Source organism: Nuphar pumila, chromosome 12, assembly GCF_984573655.1.
Source record: "Nuphar pumila chromosome 12, dmNupPumi1.hap1.1, whole genome shotgun sequence".
NCBI lineage: Eukaryota > Viridiplantae > Streptophyta > Magnoliopsida > Nymphaeales > Nymphaeaceae > Nuphar > Nuphar pumila.
In genome coordinates this window covers 9,271,929-9,292,167 of record NC_143260.1, presented here as the reverse complement: position 1 = coordinate 9,292,167, position 20,239 = coordinate 9,271,929, and the positions used below count along the sequence as shown (strand labels likewise).

General features: G+C 37.1%; 1 protein-coding gene across 1 annotated transcript; it reads right to left on the bottom strand.

Moving 5' to 3' along the window:
• Positions 1-3,742: 3,742 nt before the first annotated feature.
• LOC149819924 (binding protein) lies at positions 3,743-13,782 on the bottom strand. The gene is made up of 18 exons (XM_089983526.1): positions 13,650-13,782; positions 13,222-13,559; positions 12,976-13,124; positions 11,524-12,419; positions 11,219-11,433; positions 10,828-11,019; positions 9,021-9,689; positions 8,661-8,837; positions 8,492-8,559; positions 8,179-8,401; positions 7,997-8,096; positions 7,791-7,906; positions 7,662-7,719; positions 5,943-6,094; positions 5,655-5,859; positions 4,538-4,711; positions 4,361-4,469; positions 3,743-4,080 (listed from the first exon to the last, which is right to left on the bottom strand). Exons 1-18 carry the CDS (start codon positions 13,780-13,782, stop codon positions 4,074-4,076), a joined length of 3,981 nt encoding a protein of 1,326 aa, XP_089839652.1. The 3' UTR covers positions 3,743-4,073.
• Positions 13,783-20,239: the final 6,457 nt, after the last annotated feature.

Below are 20,239 nucleotides of genomic sequence, written 5' to 3'. Positions count from 1 at the left end.
AGCCACGTTGGTTTTGCCAGCTGTCATTGTCTTGACAAGGTAAAACTCCATGGCTTGCCCTAAGAAAAGCATCATGCTTTGACGCCAATGAGATTTGAACCTAAACCACCTGCCTAGCAGCTTAAGTCTCAACCCACTACGCCAAACTTTTTTGGGGCTGAAATCCATTGTACCTACATATAATTAACTTAACCAAACTCATTTTTTTAGTTATTAGGTAAAGGGAATCACTAGAATATGAGAGCTGAACTAACGTGTGAACCGCTATTTTCATGGATTTTTTGTTCTTTTTTCTTGAATCTAACTGGTTTTATAAGAACCCGATTTTGATGCATAATCGTGTTTTTTCAAGGTTTTAATATCAATGGCTCGGAATCTTTATAAATATTTAAGCATTTAAAAATCACATTTTTTCATTAAAAATACATGATCCAATTATTGATTCCTAGCAAGTTCACAATGGTTATATTTGCAAAAAAAAGTGTTCAAAATGCCCATATTTCTAGTTCTTATATTTTAGTTACTCATCTATGGGTAAAGGTATCCATGTATAAGCTTGATAGGTAGAAATCGGATTTTAGATGAACTAAATCTGATGTGTGTACATGTGTTCTCTTATTTTTTGACAGAAAAACTTTGTGAGCTTACCCTCCCAGCAACAATTTAACCAGGTTGGAGATGAAAATATGTTGGTGTGTTTCCTCATGATGTTGGCAACTACATACTTCTCCTGTGATTTACAAAAGAAAACGGTGTCATCAACAAAAAAATTACGGAGGCAAGGCCATAACACCAGGGAAACTTTGTAATCCCTAAATCTTCTTGATTAATGGAGTGTTGAAGCCATAGTGACAAATATCGCGAGATTTATGAAAATCTCATGATAATATCGTGAGAAATTGCCTTCAAGTTTAAAACGGCAATTTCTCGCAAGATTTTTAAAATATCATGAGATTTTTATGAAAAAAACATAAATACCATGATATTTACGCTTTAAACGGTTGTTTATCATGAAAAAACTGTGTATTTTTATTTTTAAATAACTTTTATTAATATTTTCTTATAAAAAATAAATTTTTTATTTTTGTATTTTTTATTGTCGAGATTTTGCCAAAAAATGCAAGATTTATGAACATTTTTCAATTTCTCGTGAGTTTTTGAAAAATTAGATTTTGTCGATAAAAACTTTTGTCACTATGGTTGAAGCTAGGGTTGTCAGAGACCTGACCTGTACCAAACCTTATAGTGTTCGGGTATGGTGATAAATAAGAAGACCCGATTAAGACCCGGGTCCAAACTCAAAAGTCCAACTAATACATGAATCTAGGTATAATTTGTGAAAGTTTATACCAGACTCTTGCCCGATGCAGTTTCGATTAAGACCCACAATTTTTCAATGTACAAATAATAAAAATAGTATTTTACCGGGTATGGCCCGAGTCTGGTTCATGTAGTTCTTATCGGGTCTGGTATGGTTTTTCTTATAGTAGGTCCAATTAGACCCGGGTTCAGACCCGATACCATACCCAAAAATCAGGGCCAGTGTCTGGTTCCACCTGGGTCCGATCCAATCCCAACCCGTTGACACCCCTAATTGAAGCCTACAATATAAGTAATTCAAGACAATGAGGAACAGGTACCAGAGAGTGGATCCCCCTGACGTAATCCTTTGGAGCTTGTAAATACATGTCCTGGGGAACCATTGATAACCCCTCTGAAGGAGGGTGTGGATACACAAAGCATAACCTTCTGGATCCAACTAGGGTGAAACCCGAGGATCTAAAGAGATGAACACAGAAAGTTTCAGTCAACACTAATGTAGGATTTTAAAAGATCCATTCTAAGGTGACCTGGATCACTTAAGAAGGCATCATGGTTCCAGTGTTGGAGTCTCCCTCCTTTAGCCAAGTGACCCGAAATTTCTAACGCCATAACAATTGAAAGCTATTTGAAGATCCCATCTTAATGTAGACTCACATTGTGCTGACTCAAGAATTTAATGGCTTCAACACGTGTCACGTTTTGATTGGCACGTAATATTTTTTAATTATTGTTTTGCTGATTCAGAACGATTCACTCGAGAATCGGCATGGGCCGATTTACCTGAATTCGTTGGCCAAACCATACAGGTCCGTTTCCGATACTGACAACGTTCCCCATAGTTGTTCCGTCCAATAATACAACGCACTTTGTTTGAATGGAAAACCATCCAATTACTTCACCTCCAAGACACTAATTTATGGTGGTACAATACCATCATAGATGTACCCATTAAGAAATATTTTTAAATAATATTTTTAAATAATCAAAATATGTCAATTATTTTTAATCAATTTTGTGCTTTGTTCATGTGAATTTTTGCATAATGGATTTATTAAAGGTAGATATTAACTTTGTTCTCCGTAAAAATTTGGATTATAAAATTTTGAAATAAAATATGATTATTTGATTAACCATAATTTAGTGTATAGTCTTTTAATCATAATTAGTCTAAAAATGATTTATTTAGGGTTGACCGATTATTTATGATTAATCACAATTTTTTATTTTTCCCTTTAATCATGATGTGTCAAGGAATTCAATTGGCAAGGTTGATCGATTTTTTTTGCCGATTAATCATGATTGGATGATGAGCACACTTCCCGAGGAATTGCCGAGGACGAGTTCAGCTACTATGAAGATACCCGAGATCATGTAGAAAATCGTTGGAATGTACCGTTTTAAATATGAAGTCATTTGCCATCCAACCTGATCCAGATCCCAAGTTAATTTCAGAAAGAAATTATTGATATGAATCCAGGTCCAAACCAAACATGATTGCTGATTTGGAACCAGATCTGAAATGGATCTTATTTAAAGCAAGAATGCAAGAAAATGGTAGGGATGCAAACTGGTCAGATACAAAGTGCTAAATACATTGGAAGTTGGAACCAGATTGGCAATTTTATAAATCCAATTCCGTTTTCAACCCTGGTTTTTACATGTTTCTTCCTTTTCTTTACTGTTACTATGCTTCTCATTAGATGCTTTGAGAGTGGTTCTAGTTGATCGAGAGCACCAAAACTTGAATCCTTGATCCACCGTAATGCATTTTATATCATCATACATTGTTTAGCAGTTTTCAGCTAACCCACAACTGAACAACTTGCTCTGGGTTCATTAAAATTTGGCTGGCCTTGTATCCTATCTAAAAAGCTTTTGTTTTCTGCATTTGGATTTTATAATTTGATGTAATTGGTTTCTTGATGGTTTCCTTAAAAAAAGACACTTTTTCAATTTATCGCTAGATTTTCCCTTCCAAAGAAAATTCCAATACCAAGATTTGTGAAGGTGGATTCAACAGATTTTATGTCTGGACTTTCCATAGACACAAGCTGAAGGCCCAGGATCAAATCCTGCTGGCCCATGGGGGCTGCTGTTGCTTTATCGCGGTTGGGGCACGTAAGGCTGAGTGGTCATGTCCTCAACCCAGAGTTTCACCTTGCAAGGAGGTGTGCCCATTAAGTAAGCCGGTTCTCAGGTTTTCCTTCGTCATTAAAAAAAATTCATATCTATAGGATGCGTGCTTGTGGACTGCTTTTAGTCTTTTTCAATAACCTCTGAAAAACCCGCCCCAAGGGCTTGCTGGGTTGGAGAAATCTGTAGGTTGATAGCAGTACAGAACAACTTTTGATCGATCATCATATGATATCACTGTGTAGCTGTATTTTACAGTGCTAAATTAGAATATCAGAAGACAGGCTTTTCTCAGTAGTAAAAATCACAGAAAACAGATGCTTGGCTGGCTCACATTGGTTGATGAAAAATTGATGAAACTATAGTTGATCATCGTATGATATCACTGTGTACATATGGTTGATGAGAATTTCCACAATTGCATACTCGTACATCTAGTTCATAGAGAAATATGAAACTCGAATACTCTGGGCGGAGCATGTAGGCAAAGGAGATTACAGTGCAAGCCACTGTAAAACTGCACCTTGCTATCTGCAAACTAAGAATCAGCCCGTCACAGCAGTATTGGAAGACGGGGATACAAACAGCAGAGGGCTTTGGGTCACACATCCAACTGATCACAACCTGTTAATCAAGTTCAATAAGCATCGTTAGATCCTGTTTTTGTATAAAATGCCTACAAACCACAGATCTTCTCTAAATGTTGTAATGGCAGAAGTATATAAGAGCCAAACATATTAATATAGTATTAGACTCAAATTCAATCCAGATCAGACTATGCAAATGGAAATCAGGCCGAGTCCAGATTTTATTTTTCATAGCAGATTTTCATTTGGTTGGGTGAACAATCCAAATAGCTCTCCACCTTCATTCCAGTTAGTACATCAAAAATGAAAGTACCAACCTTCTGTTTACTCTCCTCGTCCTAATAGTAGAGCCATGACCAGCAGAGGCACCACATTTCCCTCTGTTCTTTGTGCATGTGCCAGTGTTAGGTTTCACTTTTGAGGTCCCTACAAAGCAGTATTAGTCAGTAAGCTAGACAGAGAATGAGATCTGATACCAGCAACATGAGCATCACCTCTACGAGAAAATGTTGGTGATTGAACCTCCAAGCCCCCTTCCTCAGATGATGTTACCACACTTGAACTGCTGGTGCTTTTTGCAGTCACGTCATCCTGTGCTTCTTTCTGTTGAATATGCTGAGTTTCAGCTGTGCCATCTGCTCTGTGAGGGTTAATAACATCACCCCCATCTAGCATAATTGAGATAAGGCATCAATCAGCACAGCATTATAGATGCTAGAGTACCTAGCAGGAAGGCTAGCAACCTCAAGAGTCTCAGTTCTTCTCGGAATAGATTGCACATATTTTGAAAAGAAAAACTATGATATTGATAACCTGCTTTGCTGTTGTAAGTAAATATTTAATCGCCGGTCCTTGGGTCAGGAAAGAAAAGCACCTCAAAATCATCTATTGATGGTTCAGGAAAATTGCTCCAACCATGACCAGAGAATTAAATTTCTATACTTAGATTTTACTTCATTATTCATCTCAAAGATGGATTGAACAGAAAGAAATGGACCTCAAAATCATCTAATGATGGTTCAGGAAACTTGCTCCAACCATGACCAGAGAACTAAATTTCTACACCGAGATTTTACTTCTTTATCCATCCCAAAGATGGATTGAACAGAAGCAAAAACAGGAAAGATAGCATATAAAATAGGAAGTTCACTCAACTTCTAAACCTAGAAATGGGCACCAAATCACAATGTTTATCCAGAAGTGCTGCAAATGTGACACAAGTTAAATGTTTACTTTTTTCTTATTTGATCACAAAACTGAACTAAATAAATAGTGATGGTGATAAAAGCAACAGGGCAAGAAAAGGCTGTCCTAAGGCCCATAAATTTGAACCGCAGAACATGAAACTGCTTCTCAGTCATGACTCAGAAAAGATGCTTCAACTCGTAAATAAGGATAGCTATAATTTGAGCTTCAGATTGGCACAGTAGTAATCACAGGTCCAAAAAACAGAAAATGAATAAAACACCACAATGCAACTATGACTTCATTAGGTTCTCTGAAGTGTATATCATATAAAATTACAAGATCAGCATGCAGCACTGATATCAGCTCAAAATCAAATAAATTGTACAACTCAAGCATGTTAAGAGTCAAGACTTAAAAACTTACCTCTAGCAAAACCAGTTTCAACATCCTCCCCAGTGCCCTCCTCTTTGACAACCATCAAGTTTCCTATGCTTCCCATTTTCTGTTGGTGTAGGAGTGCATTATGGGCAGTCATCTCTTGATCCTTCCTCTCTGTGTGATACTTATTAAGCTTCTCCTCAAATTCTTCAATACAAGCTTTCAGATCTGGCTTTGCGAATTTTTTTGCCTGGTGAATCAAAGTAGAACAAGAGCTAAGCGTATGAAATGCAAGCATTGTTGAAGTCTGCAATAAAAAGTGACTGGCTGCACCTTGTTTACAATAGTTCTGAAGTGGCACATCACGGACTCTTCTGATAGGGCATGTTCGTAGTTCTTAAATGATTCCACAAGCTTTTTCATCCCCTTCTCAGTGAAGGTCAACTGTGAAAGGCAGAAGGCAATGTGCTCCCCTTGCTTAATATCTGCAGTACAAAGGGAAACATCAATCAATCCAAGCCAGCAAAAAGGCAGTTGTTCAATAGAGATGCATAAAATAGGGAATAGCTTTAAGAGTAAATTCTTCAACTCAGCATCAGTCAGGAACAATGCTAGTCAGCACCAATTTTTTGCATTCACGGTAAAGGTTTTTGTCAGACATTCTCAAAGTTTTAGTATATATGTGCCTATGTTTCTTAGTTTTTCCCTTAAAATATTAAGAGGAGGTTCATTGCTCCATGCTTACACCTAATCACTAGTTACATAATCAACCTCACCCACCTTAGGCTTTATTTTACCCCATCTAGGTGTTCGCTTCTACAGAAGTTCTCACGAACTCAATGCAAAAGGTGCAGTCGGTCCCACCCACATTCAATGCAATCAAATTGTGTCACTCTTATCCATGGCATCCTCTATGGTACTCAAATCACTTCTAGAACTGATCCACTGCGGACTGCCACCAAGAACTAGCTGCTGCCAGATCCTAGACCTTGCAAAGCCAATAATACTCGATAACCAAAACTCAAAAATTTGAAAGACCAATTTTACAATTCTCCTTAATCAAAAACGACCATAAAGAAAAGGTCCAAACCTGATTTTCATCCATCAAGTTTACAGACAGTTTAGAAAATCTTCAATAGAAAGTTAAAAACTACAATCTTGAAGAAAGTTGTATCTCCCTCAATTCACCTCCAAAAGGGGAGGGATTTATTGCTCACATCACTTTTCAGATGTTCTGGTGTATGCAAGACAATTCACAAATATTCAAGAGGTGCCCTGGTCGCTGATAAGGTTGGCACCAGCCCTAGCAGTCACATTCTTATCTAGTTCTTTGTGTAAGGTAGGGCTGCTCTAGTTGTGAACCCCACCTTGTCTTACTGCAGATCAAGAATAAGTGAATGACAACCCTCACTCCTCTTCTTTTGGGTTTGATACAATATCAAATTATCAATATCCCTAGTTAGAGAAGAAGGTAATGTCCAGCCCTTCAATACCCCAATAAAGTTAGATTTTGGTGCCTGACTGCTATATCTATAATACAAAGAACAACAGGAAACCAAAATGCCTAGTCTATATACATTTGACTAAAGAATATAAAAACAAAGAATAAAAATGAAATGTCCCTGTACACTATAATACAATATGACGGACAATACATTACACTAGTTACTATGCACAACACTGGCTATTTTCACAAATACATCTTCAAGAAAATTGTCAGAACACTGCCCTGAAAGATGCTAAGCCCTCTTTAACCTTACAAGATCATTCTCGAACTCCTTTCTATCCATGCTAAGATGTTATTTCACCCACTTCTCTTTTTGTATCACCTTGTTTTATTTTGTATCAAATTCATTTATCTTCCTTATTTCAGTGTCTGACATGGATTTGTGTTTTTTGTCAATCGATAGTATTAAATCCTCATGACTATATACCAAACTGTAGCTTATACTTGTACCCAACCAAACCCTAGGACGAAAAGAAAAAGCAGATAAAAGATCTACCACCAAGCTGCAGAAACATTTCTTCCAAAAGAATGCAGAAGCAACTCACCAGTTGTTCCACAGAACCTATTGCAGAGCTTCTCAACGAGACCTTCCATTTGCTTGTCCTAAAAACATTTGAACAGTCAGAAAAGGGGTAAAAAAGGAAAATCCCAATAACTTAACAAAGCAGATGCACCTTCTTAATAGACCCAATTAGGAACTGCATAATGTTGCAAAAAGTTTCTTCATTCAAGTTCTGGTTGGACAGTCTACCAAGTATGTCTGGCAGCAAATTATAGACTGGATTGCTTCCTGTGAAAGTAATGTTCTTATGCATGTCAGTTTACACTTGTCATCCTAGCTGAGGAAAAATCTTTAAAGTTAGGATTGAGAATTAAATACCCTTCTTTGATAATTCATGGAAAAATAACTTGGCTAAATTCGAAATCCTTTCATCCTCGTCTTCTAGCCGAACAGCCATCTCATTTATGTAACCTTTCACCTGATCAAGAAGAAACCAAATGTAAGTTGGCATTTCTCTAAAAGAAATAAAACATAACAGCATTGGTCAAAATTTCAGTAACCTTCATCATGTCGTTCAAAATGAGATGAGAAAGGACTAGAACAGCATTTTTTCTAACGGACTTTACAGGATCACGGAGTCTAGAGTACATGTTCTCTGTCCAAGGCTCTAATAGGTTAGGAAAACGCACTGCCAAGTCCCCCAGAGCTATTGTACAGTTGGAACGAACAGTTTCAAGCGGCGCATTCCCAGCAACAGTGAACAGAAGCTGCAGATTTGCGTCACTGGCAATGATTTCAATTCAATACCTAGGACTCATAAGATGGGGTATTTATTTAATAAAAAATGCATGAAATAATCATTAGACACTTTACCAAAAGTTGGCATCAATTAGCATCAGCTTACAAAGAGCTAGCATGCCAGAAGCCTGTAACTCCGGAAACTACAAAATGAGATCGGCACGTCAGTGTTCTCAAGTTCATAAAAACAGTTTCACAAAAGCTTTGGCATTCAAATAACTCTAAACCAACATAAATGACGTACCTGTTGCATCAGGTTAAAATTCCTACACAGTTTTGCAACAAGAGGTGCACATAGTCCAATCAAGTTCTTTTCAATGGAGCCACCTGAAACAATTTCTTTCTCTGCTTGCTCAGAAAGAGAATCAAGCCTAGCATCATCCGAGGCTGCAAGGCCCAATTCAGAATTGATAGTATTTTCCTGAGCAATAAAAAGAAACAAGTAAAACATGTTTGTTTGCCATCCTAAAATTCAGGGACGAGTGAACAAGAATAGTGGGGAAGAACCAAACTAAGAATAGCTGACAAAGATGAAACTCCCATGTAAAAAAACAGAGGTACTTAGAAATAAAGTGAATGCAACAAGTCACAGATATGGCCTTACCTTATGGGGTGTGGCAGAAGGTTCTGCATGTCCATTCAGGTCAGTTTGCGATTCAGACGTGGACATCTCTTTCTTCTTTTTCTGCTTCTGGACTTTTCTAACACAAGATTCAATGTAAACCAACTGATTCAATGCCACATGACTTACAACAAAAAGGAATCTGCTAAGTTTTGTAACTTGAACATCAGATATTGAATTATTGCCATTTGAACTTATGGTTTCAGCATGATTTCCATTATCACCTCCATTGCAGCCAAAAACAGAATTATGAGCCTTTTTCACAATTTCAACAGCTAAAATCTCAGGTCTCGGATGAATGGAATATATAGCAGTGATGGCTTTTTCTGCAGCTGCATACCAGATGTGTTCTGGTAGCCCAAAACCATTAACTAGATTCTGCAAAACCCCAAAGACCCTGCCACTACTAGACATTAGTTTTTCCTTATCCTCTTCAGACAGTCTTTGCAGTGCAATGCACGCAGTTCTTGCAAGCAAAGGATCCTCCTTCGCCCAGCGTCCAAAGCCAATATCTATGATTTCCTGCAAGTGAAATCCAAGGATCTTTTTTGATGATTTTGCAACCATGCAGAGGACAGACAGTGCTCCACGACATTGTTCTGCAGTTACCCCACTGACATTAAAGCTAAAGAAATCCCACAAAGCAGATATCTGACAAACAAAAGAAACCAACATTTAGTATGTCTATTAGACCACCAAACAGGGAATGAATGAAATGCTTCCAGCATAAAAATCAACAGAAAAGATGCACACTGATTTCATATAGTATTCATCACACAACTTCTCTATAGAACAAATAAAAACGCAAAAAAGAAAATTATGGTTCATAAACAAAAGGACACTACAAAAACATGACAAATCAAAACATATTCCAAAACCAAAATAAAGGGAAGCCATTACAGAGGTTACAGAAATCCCTATAATTGAATTTTGAACCCATGTAATCTATGTAGTTGAGCTGGTTCTAATCAAGGTGGAATTCCAAAAGATATGAATAACACCAAATAGATTCAAGTGGAGGAATCCAAGTCTGAGGCCAGGCCAAAACTCCGCCGCAACCAAACCAGTCAAGTAATCAGTCATCTGGAAAACTCTGGCACATTCAAAAAACTAGCCAAGCCATGCGTTTGTCTTAAACATTCTAGCACGTAGCACCCATTGGCCAGCTATCCTTGGGTGCAAATATATCTTTTCTAGAAGCCATCTCAAGCAAGAAAATTGGCAATATTGTGATATAAAAAGCAAGGTATCTCAGCTTTACATCTTTCTATTTCAAATACGTTTCAAACATCATTCAGTTCCAATGAACAGCCACAACAAGCAAGCATGAAAAGTGTATGGCTATGTCACAAGGACACGGGTAAAAGGACACGAGACACTCCATTTTTGTGAAATTTTCTATTAAAAATAGTATACAAAGGGACATGACACAAGGGAAAGTTGAAGAATCCCTGTCACAAAGGTGTATGGATACAATGTTAAGAGTTTTGGAAGGAAAAGTTACATGATCAACTCGAATATGGAGAACACCACCTCATAACCCCACCATACACACCCATATTCGCCAAAAATGGCATTCCAAGTATATAAGTACTTAAACATCCACTAAATTTAATATTGGCTCCACTGAAATGAAAGGCTTGAAAGTTGCAACAGTTAAAGTCAATGAGGTAATATTCAGCACATAACATAAAAGAATCCATTGTCCAACTGTTCAACTATTAATTTAAAGATAATAAAGTCATGGCAACATTATCCCTTTTTAGAAAACATAAATAATGGAACATACCGTACTTGTAGGTATCTCTCCTTTTGATGCTAATGAACTAACTATACATTCTAAAGCTGCAAGATCACCTATGTTAGAATCTACGGCAAGAGCCAGTAAATTTCTTGCAGTTTCCATGGGGCTTTTCCTCACATAGATTGTGATAAATGCACTGATCACGGCATCATAAATGGATTTATCTTGAGAAAACACCTATTTCAAGACAAGAAAAGTAAGCACTGTCAGGATCTTAATATTACATATCCATATAACTCAAGCATAATCAGATACAGGATATTAGAACATAAACCTGTGTCCAATTGCAGGAATGTGCAACTCAATTGTGAATACAACTGACAGCTTTTACATTTTGAATTGAAAGTGCAATGCATCTGAAAAAAGAAATTATTACCAGTGGCAACATTCTACAAAGAGATGCCTCTGCACCATCTATCTGAAACTGTCGACATCGCATCAACAAAAGAATGGTGTTCTCAACGTCAGAAGCAGAAGGTGAAGCCAACAATTGCACCAGAGTGGGCATGACTGATGATATGCACTTTGTGAAACTCAGTCCAGCCTCAAGTGATGCAACCAATGCCCGGGTTTGTTCCAAGTTTCCTATATCTGGCACAGAATCATTTGGAATGCCAACTTCAACTGAGGGCACATAGCTATCAGGAAGACCATCCAACATGCTGGAAGTACTCTTATTACCAACCAAATCATCCATTTCATCCCCATGGGCATTCTCACTATCTGCTTCCTGGGCATAGCTCTCAGATGGATCGTTTACCTCACTGTTCTCAGAAGAAACATCAGGTGACAGTTCATGAAGCTTTTTCTTGTACTTCTCCAGGGTGCCTTCAAATGAAGCAGTTCGCAACTGTGGCCCAAACGGATTGTATTGCAACATGTTGATGAGTAGATTCAATGCAGACTTTCTCACGTGTGCAGCCTTATCTTCAAGCCGCCCAACAGCAACTGCTGCGACCTCATTCCACAATCCAATTGATACCACATGTTCTTCACACAGTTCTGCCCATACTTGAAGAACTTTGCTTCTAGTATATGCTGAAACATCCTTAGACCTCTCCAACATGATATCCAGCATTGCCTGCTTACCGCGTAGGCGAAGCACCATTCCAGCTGGATCTCCATCAACATCCCTGAATGCCTTAGCAACTAACTTCCCAAAAACTCCAATGAGACCATTTCTAATCTTATAGGACTCGCCTCCAAAGTGAGGCACCAACATACCAACATTTGTAGACAGAAGCTTCGGCAGCCTATCAGCAAGTTCAACCAGGAACCTGCCCACATTGTCAGCACCAGAAGTGTCCCTGGCATAGTCCTTTGGATTCATCCGTCCTATTTCCCTTATCAAAGCAACTGCAAGGCTGCCATCTGAATACTTCTTCTCTGCCCAGGCAACCAAATCAGCCATATGAATTGGCAGGAAATCAAACTTGTGAATCATGTGCAGTATAGATGCAGCTGACTGCAATGTATATCGATACTTGGTAGCACAAGTTCCAACTATCCTACATAGTGCATCTTTCACATCCGTATCTCTCAACAACGCTGAATTCTCAAACAATGTGAAAGCCGATCTGCATTCCAATGCCAGCAAGAAGTAAAGCATAAACCAAAAATAGTTAGAAGAGAAAAGAACCCAAAGTTGCAAAACTATTCAAAAAGCAAATTTTGCCACCAAGTTACATACGAACAAAGACAACAACAACTACGCCTTCATCCCAAAACAATTGGGGTCAGCGATATGAACCAACAAAGAAAATCATTATGGGTCTTCCACATGAATCCTTCTCCTCCATTCATTTCTATCCAATGCCATGTCCTCGGTGAGATTCAAAGCCTTCATATCTTTTCTTGTCACCTCCATCCATGTCTTCCTAGGCCTACCCCGACCTCTTTTAACTAATATATTTTCCCATTTCTCCATCCTTCTAACTGGAGCATCATGTTAGTTTTATAAGGCATCGAAACTTTCATTCCATTGCAAACTATGGATAAACAAAAAACTGCAGACTGATTAAGAAACCAAACAGCATTAAGCAACAAAGAAACCCACTAAATACTTAGACAGTTAATGATTTACAGCCAAATCACCAAATCATACAAATCAGGACACAATGGTGAATTTCTTACTTGACAAGGAAAGATAGGTAATTGTCATCCAAATCAGATGTACCAAACAACGATTTGAGATCCATCTCCAGAGAATTGGCCACCAATCCAATAATTTTCCCCCTCTGCAACTCCCAATTCCACGACTGCACCACATGCTTCTTCCTTCCCTTTTCACACAGAAAGAACAAAAAAACACAAAACAACCAAAATTGAGACAGAATGAACCTGGGGAGAAAGAAACAGAAGGGGAAGAAACAATCAAACCCTTTGATTGCCAGTCACAGCGGTCTGCGAAGACTCGTTTTGGACACAGGAATTCTCGATGAGGACGATCGTCAACAGGAAATAGGTGTAGATTTTGAATGCATTGAGGTAAGACGGCAAGCGATCGGCAGCGAACGACTCCTCTTCTCCGGGCGACCGCGAGAGGCAGGAAATGTTCGGGATCAGCACGCTGAAGTTTGAGCGGAGGCTTTCGACGAGGGTTATCTTTGATGGAGGGAGGAGGTGCGCGAATCCCTTGACGAGGGAGTAGATCTGGTCGAAAACCTCCGGCTCCTCGACGCAGAAGAGCTCCTTGTCCGAGAGATCGAAGGCGACACCTTCGGGGAATTCGGATCAGGGGTAGAGGAAGGGGAAGGTAATTAGGGTTAGGACAACGAAAATGTAAATCAGAGGGAGCAAGGAGATACCTTTGACGATCTCTTCGAGTTCGGAACGGGAGAATACGGAGACTTCGACCGGGTTTCGGGCGAACAGGCGAATTGCGTCATCTGGATCGTCTTCGAGGTCTGTTAGGGTTTTGGGGATGACGAAAGGCGCCATGGATGGCTGGAGAGAGAGAGAGAGAGAGAGAGAGAGAAAGAAAGAGAGAGTTTGTTTAAATTGAAGGGCGGGAAATTTTTCAAGAAAATTATCTCGTGACCTGTGAGTGAGTTTTGAGGTTAAGACCACCGCTTCATCTGCCACGTTTAAAATGTGAAGACTTGCTCACAACTTCCTCTATTTTATGAGAGCAGCGTCAGAGGTCACCCTGATGCCGTTCATCCATGCAAATGAACGGCACCCAAAATATCATGGCTGGACTATGTTTTCAGCAGTTGATTTTGCAAACTCTAGATATCGTTCATCTAGGGCATCAACAGTTATGAACAAAAAGAAAAAAAAGAGTGAGTATCATGGTGTTTCGGATGTCGTTTATCACATGGATGAATGGCATTAAGGTGACCTCTGATTAGGGCTACTAAACGAGCTGAATGAGCTTCATTTACCATTTAAGTCAGCTTGAGCTTGGCTTCGGATCCTAACTAGACGAGCTGAGCTTGAGTCAACTGAGCCGAGCCATGAGATGGCTCGCGTAAACAAAGTTTATATCAAAGTTATTATTGGTATCCCATGTGTTAAACGGGGTCCTGTGTCAAGCTGAAGGCTTAGGATCTAATCCCTCTGCCACAGGGGGGCGGCTGATGTTCTGGTAGGGGTCTGCCTAACCCAAGCTTCCTTTCAAAAAAACAATGGAATTTGAAGCTTTCTCTTACATGTCATATCCTATAATCAACAGTACCAAACAACTTTTTATGCTAAAATATTGCATCTAATTTCTATATATATTCTTATGAGCATATGTACATAAGCTGAACTAAGCTGAGTATATCTTGTTCATGCTCGGCTCTTTTTGGAAGGCTATGTGGCCATAAGGCAACTCTTGAGGGTCATTCCAACAGTCACAATACTCAAATGCGCAATTGACGTGTCTTTTCAGGGACCAAAGGATTTCTCCCTATGGTGTATTCCAAAAAAACTTGAACTTTTCACAAGTATAAATGCAATGAAAATGGTAGGGTAAATATATGATGAATCATAAAAGAAATCATACAAGCATTCATAAAAAGTAACGGTTGTAGTTAATAAAGGCATTCAAACTTGTAAAAGGTTTGAGAGTGTAGACTTTCTAGGGATTTCGAGCATAATAGCGACATCTTCACCCCTACTATAATTCTGCATTCATGCATAAAGGTTCCTACAATGGTATCAGAGCAGGTTCAACATATTCCTAACAATGACAAAAGCAGTTTGTGTGTGCGGGTGTCAGTTGAAGTCATTAAAAAAAGGAGGCACAGAATCGCTCATCCTTTTCGATCAGAGGCCAGATTTGTCGTCGGAGGTACTATCGGGTCATCATTGACAAGAGGTGTCGGTCGTCGGATTTTCGCCTGCAACGGTAGACAGAGGCCGGATTTTCTCTAACCTTCAAACCCTCACTGACGGAGGCCTTCTGAGGTCGTGCGACGACTGTTGGTCACCTAGTCTGCTGCAAAGTGATGTTGCCAGACTGGTAGCCGGATGCCATCAGATGCGGTGTGCTGCCGTCGGACCGACTCCAGATTTTCACCAACAGTGGCAGACAAACAACAAAATGAAAAAAAAAAACAGAAAAAAGGGAAGAAGAAGAAGGGGAACAGGGCCTTCACCTTGCAAGAGCCGGGGCATCGCCGAACAGGCCAGAGAAGGTGGTCGTTCCTTGCCTAAATATCGGGCGCTGGAAAACCTGATGCCTCTCCAGCGTCGCTCCGGCAGGTTCCCCTCATTCTTAGAACAAAATAAAAAGAAAACGAAAAAGGGGTACCCTAATCAGGTTCCCCATTCATTTTAACGCATAAGCCCTTTTTATATAATAAATAAATAAATAATCCTGTTTAAACCTAAAATTTCCCATAAATTCAAAAAAAAGGGTTGGTTTTTCTAAAAAATAGAAAGTCAGTAAATCGATTTTTCTAAAATTACAGAAAAGTGGTTCCTTTCTTTTTTGTTAAACTCAAGAATATATATATATATATAGTTTGATGAATGATTATGAAAAGGCTACTGATTTTTTCTGAAATTATAGAAAGAAGGTTGTATCTTTTTGTTTAACTCAAAAAAAAAATTCAAGGTTTTTGTTTCTGTTTCTGTTTCTGTTTCTGTTTTTGCTTAAAAAGGCTTCTGCCTTTTTGAAAATTGCAGAAAAGTGGTTTACCTTTTCTGAAAAACTCAAAAATTTTAGAAAGTGTTTTGCTTTATTGTATTTTTGCATAATAGAGCCTCTGAACTTTTTTGATATTACAAAAAGAGAGTCAAAACTTTCTGTTTAACTCGAAAAGTTTTAGAAACAGGTTTTTGTGACTTTTGTTTACATGAAACCTCTCATTACTTTTTGAAATTATAGAAAAGTGGTTCTGAGTTTCTGAAAAACACATTCTACTTATTTTTATCAAATAGTACTTAATATTTAGCAATTTTTGTGAATTTCTTGGATACTTAAAGACCATATTGCATGCTAAACTAGTTTAGAAGGATCAAAACTAGTTTCATTTATAAATATTAGTTAGAATAAGCTTTATTAATTCTAATATTTATTTATAATTAGGAATATGGCAAATTTAATAGTCATAGCTGAGTTGTCCAAAATTAAAAAGCCCAATTGGACAAATTTTGGAATGTGGAAAAGGAAGATGCAATATTTATTAACACATAACAAGACCCTATATGTATTGAATAATGTAAAATCTTTGTTAATTGATAAATCGAGTGAAGAAGAGAAGAAAACTCATAATAAGTTTATCGAAGATGATCAACTTGCTCGAGCAACTCTTCTAATATTTAACCAAGATGACCTCATCTGAGTGTTTAAAGACTTTGACACTGCAAAAAGACTGATAGAAGAAGTTAGAAAGAAATATGATATGACTTCAGAAACCTACATTCAACTTCTTCTAGGGCAATATAACTTATACAGGATAAAAGAGCCAGGCAACGTGGTTGATCACGTGAATCGAATGTTGATAATGGTTAAGTACTTAATTACAACTGAAAATAATATTCTTGAGAGCATGCAAATCTTCACCATACTAAAAAGCCTCCCTCCAACTTGGAAGATGGTGTCAATTGCCATGAGATTAAATCAGAAAAGTCTAACTCTAACTGAGCTTCCTCTTCAATTAACCCTTGAACGAGAGCACATGTCGAAAGATAAGAAGGAAAAAGTTATGAATACCTACGAATCCTTTCCGACAACCTCTCATAAGTTCAAGCCTAAACGCACATTCTTTAAGAAATTTAAGAAGAATAAAATCAACAAGAAGCGTCCAATGCAAACAAAAAACTCCAAAACTGCAACCAGAAGAGCATGTTTTTCTTATGAAAAAGTTGGGCATTTCAAGAATAATTGCCCAAATAAAATCAAGAAGGATAATCTAGGAAATCAAATAAATGAAGACGGACAATTAGTATGTACTGTGTCTGAATAATTGATCACAAATATTGATCTCCTAGGCTGGTGGATTGATTCAGGTGCGACGTGATATGCATTTAAGACAAAGGAAGGACTTGTAGAGATGAAGAAATTGAAACCTGAAGATCGTAAAGTATATATGAAAAATAATACCTATAGTGATGTGGTCGGGATAGGGACTTATAGGCTTTAGGTAGAAGGGACTAGTCTCCTAGTAACAAATATACTTTATGTACCTTTTATGAGAAGAAATCTTTTAGCAGTGAGAGATTTTGTTAAAAAGGGCATCAAAATCTGCTTTCGGGGTGACAAGGTCACTATTGAGAAAGATAGAAAAGTGAATTTCAGGGGTATCTATGATGATGACTATGGTCTTTTTCATCTTAATGTAACTCCTTCTATAAATAATATAATAAATATTTGTGGTTATATTGATTGTGCATTTAATGTTAGTGGATATTTATGACATTTAAGGTTAGGGCATATAAATATTAATAAAATGAAAAGAATAATTCGCATGAGATTATTACATTCTCTTAAAAATATAAAATTTGAAAAATGTGAACCATGCATATCAGGTAAAATGACTAGAAAGCGTTTTTCTAAGGAAAGTAGGTCATGTGACTTACTAGTTTTGATACACACAGATATTTGTAGATCTTTAACAGTAGAAACACATAAAAAATCATATTTCATCACATTTACAGATGACTACTCAAGGTATAACTACATATATCTAATTTCTAAGAAATCTCAAGCTTTAGAAAAGTTTAAGTTATATAAACATGAAGTTGAAAAATTACTAAAAAGAAAAATCTAAGTTATTAAATTTGATAGAGGAGGTTAATATAACTTTGATGAGTTTAAGTCATTTTGCATTGATAATAATATAACTTCTCATACAACTATGCTTTATACACCACAAAAAAATGGTGTAACAGAACGAATGAATAAAACCTTAATAAATATGACAAGGTTCATGTTGGCACATGTAAATCTTCTAAAAAAATTATAGGGAGAAGTAATTTGCACTGCCATGTATATCCTAAATAAGGTTCCTTCAAAGGTTGTAGAGCTTACACACCATGAATTATGAACTGGTAGAAAGCTAGACTTGAGTCATTTGCGAAAGTGAGGGTCACCTGCACATGTGTTGATTCTTAGTCAAATGAGAGACAAGTTAGATAACAAAACTATCAAATGCATCTTCATGGGATACCCAAAAAGATCAAAGAGATATCGACAATATAATCATGAAAAATGATTTATAGAGAGTAGAGAGGTAGAATTCCTAGAAACTCAAGAAATCAATTTTGATCTTCAAGATGATGTGTCTTTCTTGATATCATAAATGATCCTGGTATACCATGTCAAGAGTTAGAGCATAACGATCTAGTTGTGAATAATGAGCAAAATTCAAAGCCAATAATTGAACAAAAAAGAAAAAGAATTCCTCCATCCTATTTGAATGTTTATTATACATTCTTAAGTGAGGAATTATGTTATTTCATTTATTTAAACAAAACTCTTGACAACTTGACTTTTAAAAATGCACTTGCTTCTAATAAGTCTGAACTATGCAAGGAAGAAATGAAGGATGAGTTGGATTCTATAGAAAAGAATGGAGTTTGGGAACTACCTACTTTGCCTAGTGGATATAGGGCAATTGATAGTAAGTGTGTTCTCAAGAAAAAACTCAAGGCAGATGAATCTATTGATATATTCAAGGCAGGATTAGTAGAAAAAGGCTATTCTCAACGAAAAGGGATTGATTATGAAGAAACTTACTCTCCTGCAGCCAAACTAACATCTTTTCATATTATTTTGGCATTGATAGCTTATTTTGATCTTGACTTATATCAAATGAATATGAAAATGACCTTCTTAAATGGTGAACTAAATGAAGCTATTTTCATGCAGTAACTAAAAGGTTTTGGAATTAAGAGTCAAGAGGATAAGGTATGCAAGTTAAATAAATCCGTGTATGGACTTAAGCAGTCACCAAGATAGTGGCATTTGACTTTTCATAATGCTATAACCAAATTGGGTTATGAGGCAAATAGTCTGGACCATTGTGTATATGCCAATGATAGTAATGTTAAATTTACTATGTTATCTCTCTATGTTGATGATATATTAATTGCAGAAAATGACATAGACATGATAAATATGACTAAATCATAGTTAAGTTCTCGATTTGAAATAAAGGACATGGGTGAAGCTTCATATATCCTTGGAATTAAGATAGAGAGGGATAAAAAAATCGAGATTGCTATGTCTAAGTCAAGAAAAATATCTTGACCACATTCTAAAGAAATTTAGAATGTAAAGTACCAAGTCAAAAGGTACTCTTATAGTAAAAGGCCAAAAACTAAGTAAGAATGACTGTCTAAAAGATGAAAAAAAAAGTTGAATGTTCTCTATGCTGAGGCAATTAAAATCCTGTTGTATGCAATGATTTGCACTAGACCTAATTTGAGTTTTGTTGTAAGTCTAGTGAGTAGATATCAAAGTAATCCTAGGCTCTCTCATTGGGAAGCAGTGAAGAAAATTTTTCAATATCTAAAAGGAACTAAAGAACTCAAGTTATACTATCAGTCAAATAGTTTAAAGCTTGTAGGCTACTTAGATGTTGACTTTATTGGTGATAGAGATGAAATAAAGTCCACTCTGATTATATATTTATGTTATGAGGTGAGGCAATTGCATGGTCATACAAGAAACAACGGTGCGTGATACAACATACTCAAGCTGAGTATATTGCCTGTAACATGGTAGTCACATTTGGTGTGTGGATAAATAGTTTCCTAAATAAGTTGAAATTGGATATTTCAAAAGATCCAGTTCAACTTTATTGTGACAATAAAATGGCTATAAGACTAATACAAACAAGAGTTGATAGCTCTAAAAGTAAGCATATTGAAGTTAAATATCAATATATTCATGATATGCTTATGAAAAAAAATGAAATAGCAGTGGACTATATTCCTTCAAGTGGCATGGTAACTAATC

Coding starts and splice junctions, on each gene's coding strand:
- LOC149819924 (XM_089983526.1), bottom strand. CDS start 13,782: ATGGCGCCTTTCGTCATCCCCAAAACCCTAACAGACCTCGAAGACGAT. Junction 8,097..8,178: donor TTTTGAACGACATGATGAAG/GTTACTGAAATT, acceptor CTTCTTGATCAG/GTGAAAGGTTACATAAATGA. Junction 6,095..7,661: donor TAGGTTCTGTGGAACAACTG/GTGAGTTGCTTC, acceptor TTTGTACTGCAG/ATATTAAGCAAGGGGAGCAC.